This window comes from Carassius carassius, chromosome 50, assembly GCF_963082965.1.
Source record: "Carassius carassius chromosome 50, fCarCar2.1, whole genome shotgun sequence".
NCBI classification, from domain to species: domain Eukaryota; kingdom Metazoa; phylum Chordata; class Actinopteri; order Cypriniformes; family Cyprinidae; genus Carassius; species Carassius carassius.
The window spans coordinates 6,861,689-6,869,151 of NC_081804.1; the positions used below are offsets into that span (position 1 = coordinate 6,861,689).

Consider the following 7,463-nt stretch of genomic DNA (forward strand, 5'->3'; position numbering starts at 1 on the left):
ATTAGAGCACAACTCCCTAGTGAACTTCATGTATGGTTATTTATTGTATGATGTGGTTTTCTCAGTTTCGTCAAGCCCACTTACATCACTAAACTTTCACATAACATATTCAGTGAAGCAAGCATTGGGTATAGTTATTTATACCAGCAAACTCAGCCATAATAATACAGTCACTTTTGATGAAATGTAAAAATACAAAGGTTAAAATCATCACAATATATTAACAAAAAAATCAAGTAAAAGCAAATAAACAAAACAATATCAAGAAAAAATATAAATGAGCTACTCTATAGTGATTGTGGTGAACTTTTGTTTTAAAATCATTAATACAGCACGATATGTCTCCAAGTTTACCCACTATCATATTATCTTCCTTGACCTTAATTATCTCTTTTCAGTAGTTTTCAGAAAGATAACACGGATGCAAACAATTATTAACTCGGGCTTAAAAACCCTGTAAACTGAAGAAGCTATCTTTGGTACACTGAGCCATATGGTACATTGGCAAGCTAAATATGACTTTATAGCCAAGAGCCTCCCTTCTTGTGGTTGTCTCTATGGAAATAGTCTTTGGTCACTTTTCCATTTAGGCCTTCGAAGGGAGTTTATCATCCACACGAGAGCGCATGATCCTCTGTGAGGAAGAAAACTGTATTTAATGACATTTCCGGTTATGTAAACAGTCAATAACGTACATTAGATTTTAAATAATTTGTTGGTTAATCACATGAGGACTTCAGTCTTTGATAAGCCAAGAGAAACAGGATTAAATTTCATAATAAAGTAATAAAAACAGATTACATTTTACCAGCATTATTATCAAAGTTATAAAATATTTAAAAATGACAGGCCAGTTCTTTATGGTTAACTATATGCTAACAGCTAAATCTAGCGTAATGTTGACTACAGCACTTTTTTTCCCACCTTTGTATATAAATAAACAAAATACTAGCATGCTAAAATACTAACATTTAACATTAGTAGATCAATTTACCTGTTTCTTAAGTGCTTGCATAGAGTGATACTCAATTTGTTCTCTCTTGATTCGGACCCAGTCCGGTTCATCAGGGATCATGAAGGCCAAAATCATCTTCACCATGATCAGAACATGCTAGAGGATCCAACCAGCATTAAAAAATTTTTTACTTTTTCAGAACAGCTAAGCTTTAGTATTTTGTTTGCATGGGGAGCATACTTGTAATTACAACTTCGTGATGGCGTCCATGTGTGTTCACACAGTAAACAATCTTTCCAACACTACTTGAATGCACCATTAGTCACATTGAATTAAAGAGACAGTTCACCAAAAATGAAAATTCTATCTTTTTTTTACTCTCATTTTGTTCCTATGGAGCCCCGCACATGACATGCAGGAAAAAATAGTAGGCTAAAACGTACACACGATTACTATTGCATTCCCTCAATTTACTATTTCGTTCATTCGATTTATAAATTATGCGCACGATTTACTAATTCGACCACAATAGTAATCATGTGCATGTTTTAGTACATTGAGGGAACAAATTAGTAAATCGTGCGCACAATTTATTTATTTTTTCTTGCATGTCATCTGCGGGGCTCCGTATGTTCCAAATCTCTATGCTGATATTATCTGTTACACAAAAGGCAAATCTTGACATTTTTGTCGCAAATTAAGCATGTGGTCACTTTTTTGATCGGCTTTTCCCAAGGCTGTACCAAAATCTTCTCTAACCTCCACAATGATGGCAATGACGAGAACTTTGCTGCTGCTGAGACCGGCGTCCTCTGTGAGTTCCTTCACATGTGGGGACAGAAGCAGCAGCCAACAGTTAGACATGACCGAGATGAAACTCAGCACTTCAAATGCCGGCTATAAAAGAAGACAAAGACACACATTAGGACTCACAGTGTCATAAAGCATTTTAAACATCCATATATATACAGTACAAATTTCAGTGTGACCTGCCAAACGCCCATGTTGGCCACAGGGGCAGAAAATGGCTTGTTGAAGAGCTTGCAGAGCTTGTAGGCATCTGTGCGGATCTCTGTGAGGTTGTTGAGCAGTAACAGAGGCGCAGTGAGAGGATAGACGCAGGAGAAAAGACTCAAGTAGCCAAACTGAACCAGAAGCTCGATGTATTCAGCAAACAGTCCCTGAAGAGAAACAAGATTGAGAATTTATGGAAAATACAATTCCTGTGTTCTTGATATTTGAGCTCATTTGATTGCTCCTCACTGGGAAAGCTGGCAGACTGCCCTGAGCCTGGAGATGGTCCACCTCTGGATCATCTTCCTTCAGGGTCCTGTCTGCAGATGTGAGGAAACGGTCCACCAGGAAAGGGACCACCACCTCAGTGAACTGATTCACCACTTGGGTCACGATCAAAAGAGAGGACAGTCTCTGTGGAGGAAATCACGGATATTGTGTGAATGGAAATTTTAGGATTATATGCGAGAACGGTTTCTGAGAAAATTCCCACCTTGCGCAGAAGAGGCAAGTCCTCCTTGAAGAAGGCAATGTGGAACAGCACAGCAAAGTTATTGAAAAAGGTGAACTGAATGAGAAAAAGAGATAAATATGGAAAATGAGACATTTTTAATTTAGTATTATGAAAGAGCCATGCAGAACATTCTGGTCTAGACATATACAGCTATCAGCATTTAAAATACACTGGAGATCTCTGAGGTAAAACACCTGCTATGAAGCACACACTAACAGGTCATTGAGAAAATTAGGTTAAAAAAAACACATCATATGGATATGTAGGGAATTATAAAACTCACCACAAGGACTTTGGTGGTATGATGATAGTCAAAAGATGATTCCTCCCTATGATTTTCTGAAAGACGAGAGAGTCGGTTGTTTTTAATGTAGTATAATATGTGTGTGTTTTCTGATTTCTAAAACTGTTATTTAATTATTATTATTAGAAATAATTATTATTAGAAACATTTAAAACATTGATAAATTCCATATTTTATATATTTGTAATAAAATAACTGATTTAATAAAATTGTTATTGCATATTATTCTGTTATTGCATATATATATAATAAATTATATGCTAGATTATATAACATATGAAAGATATATAAAAAATATGACAAAATATGACAAAACATTTTCAGTAAAGGCGTTTCTTTTCTGTGAAAATAAGAAAGAATATTAAGTTAACTATAACCAGTTAAGAAGCAATCGTTAATCTGAACATCTAGTTAATCTGCAGTGTGCATTTTAATTATTTCTACAGAATACATATTCCAATTATTATATTATATAATTTAAATATTTTTTCTATTTTATTAAAAATATATATATTTTATTTCTTCATTTTTATTATTAATGGAATATTTTGCAAAATATGAAAAGACAATATCATCAATATATCATATTTATATTATAATTATGTGTAATAATGTGTTACTGTAGCTCAATTGGTAGAGCACTGCGTTATCAAGCGCAAGTTTGGGGGTTTGATTCCCCGGGAACACATGATATGTAAAAATTGATAGCCTGAATGCACTGTAAGTCGCTTGGGATTAAAGCATCTGCTAAATTTAATTTAATATATAATTACAGTTAAAATGATAATAATAAGCCATTTGAAATTAAAATTCACAATTTAATTTAGCAAAATAAGTTAAAAAATACACTTTCATTATATGCCGTTGTTTTGACAACTAGAATTGAGTAATATTGCCTCTATCAAAATTATAATCAGGTATTTTTGCCTGATCTTTTTCTTACCTGCTTCTGTTAGCTTCAAGGCCACGTTGCGATATATATTCCCAAGCACATTGGTGTAGAGAATATGGGCTATAGAAGGGAGATAAAGCAGGACTACTGTGAAGTGTGAACCAGATGATTTGTGCCAGCCTGAGACCAGGCATTCAAAGAAGTAGAAACCTGCCATCCCCATGACCACTAGACCCAAAAACACCCCAACCACGGGCACTGACACCAGACCTATCCAAAGCCTCCTCTTCCATTCAGGAAACAGTGGCTCCAGTCTGCCCGTGACCGGATTGGTGCTGAGTTCTCCATGGAAACCCGGTCGTGGCTCTTGATATTGGTCAGCTAAATTGAAAGTGCCCCAGTGATAGGATAAAGCCGCACTCCTCCTCTTCCACAGCTCCATGAACACCGTGGACCACAGCATGCTGAAGACTGCCTGAACCATGTAGGAGCTGACTGAAGGCTGGCCATCATCCTGCTTCAGCAGTGTCGGCTTGCTCTCAGTTTTATTTCCATTGGAGAAGTTTGCACTAGGGAGGAAAAAGGTGATGAAGAGGCCTAGGATGGCTGGAGGAAATAATGACAAAGTGTAGAAATCCAGGAAGCTGAAATAATAGGCTATAGTGCCACCAAAATAAGTGTGGATGGAGTCTGCAGAGAGAAATAATGATTTATTAGTGTAATAACAATCAAATAATTTAATATAATATTTAATTCAGTTATTATATTTTTATTATATATTTTATGTATTTTATTTTTTTATATTTTATAAATAAATAAATATATATATATATATATTTTATATATATATATATATATATATATATATATATATATATATATATATATATATATATATATATATATATATATATATATATATGTATGTATGGCCAATAATCGGTATCAGACGATAAAAGCAATTATTTGCATTATGATTCGCCGATTTTTTCTTGTGTCAAATTTCTCGCTGTCCAAATTAAAGTTATAACGCCGTTAATGCTGGTTCTGTTTGACCCTATGAATCACCCGTAGTTTCAGTTCAAACTGCAGAGCGGATCGCGAGTTTCTTTCAGTACTGTACAAGTTATCGCGCAAAAAAGAACATTAAGAAAAATCAAAAGGTATGTTGTAAGATATTACCGAAATGTCTCATGTAATCACTCAATTAGCGTTTCAACCGAAAGAAAGATGTCAAATGAAACAGCTTAAACAATGTCACTGAACGATGCATTTACCTCAGAAAAGTTATCTAGTGTTCACAGCTGGTTAAAAGTCAAGTTAGCTATAAAAACACTAGAGGAATTTTTTTTACTGTTATGCATGTTTAAATAAATCTGTCATGAAGATTTGAGTGTGATGTATTATTTTTGGAAAATATATTTGAATATAATTTTTTGTGGTAAGCTAACGTTAGGTTACCTAATGAAAGAGTGAACGTAAGTTAGTTTACATCATTAGTTGGGAGATATATATATATTTTTTTCAAAAAAAAAAAAATGAAACAACGGCAGATATTATGAGTTTTGCGGACTTTTAAATTTAATGTTCCCTCCTGGTGAAAATGAGTCCTTAGCCATCTTTAAGAATCATCTTAAAACCATACAGTCTATGCTTAAAACCCATCTCTTCCATCTTTATTTGACCCTCTAACTTTAGCACTCACTATTATAATTGTATTCTTAAAATATATATATATATCTAACTACCTTTCTAATCTTTTTGTATTCTATTTTCTTTTCACTTATTATAAAATTATAAAAAAGACCTCTAACACTAGCTTGCTCTATTCTTTTTCTAGTCTGTTTTCTTTTTATTTATTATTGTGATAGCACTTATGTATCATTGCTCTTTTGTTGTTTTTGATTGCTTCCACTGTCCTCATTTGTAAGTCGCTTTGCATAAATGTGTCTGCTAAATGACTAAATGTAAATGTAATATATATATATATATGTACATAAAGTTAGGCCTAAAAAGAATGAAGACCCCCAGCTTCACAGTGTGGGATATGAGGCTGTGAAATTAATTATAATTATATAATACATTTATGAGTTTTAGTCAAATTACTTCAGAAAGTTTTATTAGTGCCTCCATGATGGCCATTAAAATGAATTAAATGGTCCTGAACAAAAGATAATTGTGCATAATTTAAAATCTGATGGGGAGGCATACTAAAGTCACTTAATGTCTGTGTAGTTGAGTGATGAGAGTGTGTTTGTGTGTGTGTTTGTACCTAAAGGCTGTCCCCACAGACTCTTGTGAGAGTACCACTGCTTCCCCAGAGCCGACAGCAGCTTCTTGTCATGAAGAGGAGTGATGTTACGGATCACGCCTGCTTTCTCCAGCTTCTGTACTGCAGCAGAGAGAGAAACGGATAGATAGATAGATAGATAGATAGATAGATAGATAGATAGATAGATAGATAGATAGATAGATAGATAGATAGATAGATAGATAGATAAATAGAGGGACAGGACATTACCATATTAGGTCTTACTTTGGGAATACCCTTGGGAGTCTAGGCAGCATGCAGTGACTAAGCAGTTCAGAGAGAGAGGAGAGTGGAGCCTACTGGCTACTCATGGAACTGCATGATCTAAATAGTGTACTGGAAAACTGTTTACTGCATAGTGTGTATAATGCACAGTATAATGCCTGCTATTTTATAAAAGCACAATTTGAAAAACTGTATGTAACCTTAAAAGTTCTAAAAACATTTCCAATGCATAAGCTGCAAAATAGTATGGGTAGTATGATATGCTAATTTGAGCATAGCCATAAATATAATTATCTTTAAATTTGATCATATTTAATGCAAAAATGTGCAAATTGTGTCAGTCCAGTCAAATGAGTACAGAAGGTGTTAAAAATGCTACATACAGATACTCACAGATGCTCTCTCTGACTTTTAACCTCCCTTTGGGTGCTGGGGTTCCTGGGATACGCTGGTCTTCCATGGCTCTCATGGAATCCAATTCGTGTTTAATGATGTACTGCCTCTCTGCCAGCGTCAGGAACTGCTGCATGTTGTCTGCAGAAACAGTGAAATAACAATGAATTTTAAGCTAATGACATTAACCGGATGTTAAAGTTTATGCTAACATGAACACTCTGTAAAATGTTTCAAAACTTAGTTTTTGATTTGTTGTTATGTCACGATACTGGTGTATTGTCTTATCACATAGTCACCAGGGAAGTACACACTTTTAGTGCCTAGTAGAAATATGCTAATTTAGATGCAGGCACAATCTATTATTTCATTTATCAAATATTCACCAATGTTGCAAAAGTTGTGCCGGTCCTCGAAGGAGAAGGCCGTCATGTTTCCGTCCTGGTAAGTTTTGCAGAGGCCCAGGTCCTCAGTCACCCTGAGAAGGGTACAGCGAGGGGCCGCCACAACTATCATGTCCCCTTTCATGTCCTCACCAGGGTGAACCAACAATTGAGCCCCTAAACACAGCAGAGAAGAAGGATACTGAGATTTAAAAGTATATTTAATATTATTACTACTAATAGTTAGATTATTAATATTACTGTTCTTACCTCCAGCCTTCACAGGTGCCGATATCATGGACATGATCCACTGTTTGGTGATGGGCTGGACATTCTCAGCCAGCTGGATCAGAACTAGAGGTTCTATAGGACTGGAGATACAGCAGGGGCAACTGACCCGGGACCAGGAGCTGGGACCTGTCACCTTGGTCAGGGTTGAAAGTCCCTCCTGAGGTTCCCCCTGCGACGTCAT

At 35.3% G+C, this 7,463-nt stretch overlaps 1 protein-coding gene across 1 annotated transcript; it reads right to left on the reverse strand.

Annotated features, from left to right (window-relative positions):
- Window positions 1–20: 20 nt before the first annotated feature.
- LOC132133749 (anoctamin-10-like) lies at window positions 21–7,463 on the reverse strand. The gene is made up of 12 exons (XM_059546687.1): window positions 7,262–7,463; window positions 6,995–7,168; window positions 6,609–6,749; window positions 5,952–6,071; window positions 3,731–4,369; window positions 2,767–2,822; window positions 2,463–2,537; window positions 2,219–2,383; window positions 1,945–2,136; window positions 1,715–1,852; window positions 995–1,111; window positions 21–634 (listed from the first exon to the last, which is right to left on the reverse strand). Exons 1-12 carry the CDS (start codon window positions 7,461–7,463, stop codon window positions 587–589), a joined length of 2,067 nt encoding a protein of 688 aa, XP_059402670.1. The 3' UTR covers window positions 21–586.

Bases quoted from the DNA above. Each gene is read 5' to 3' on its own strand.
- LOC132133749 (XM_059546687.1), bottom strand. From the start codon at position 7,463: ATGACGTCGCAGGGGGAACCTCAGGAGGGACTTTCAACCCTGACCAAG. The intron at 1,853-1,944 runs GTCACACTGAAA...CTTCTTTTATAG, and splicing joins CCAACATGGGCGTTTGGCAG to CCGGCATTTGAAGTGCTGAG. The intron at 1,112-1,714 runs GTTAGAGAAGAT...TGGATCCTCTAG, and splicing joins TCATTGCCATCATTGTGGAG to CATGTTCTGATCATGGTGAA.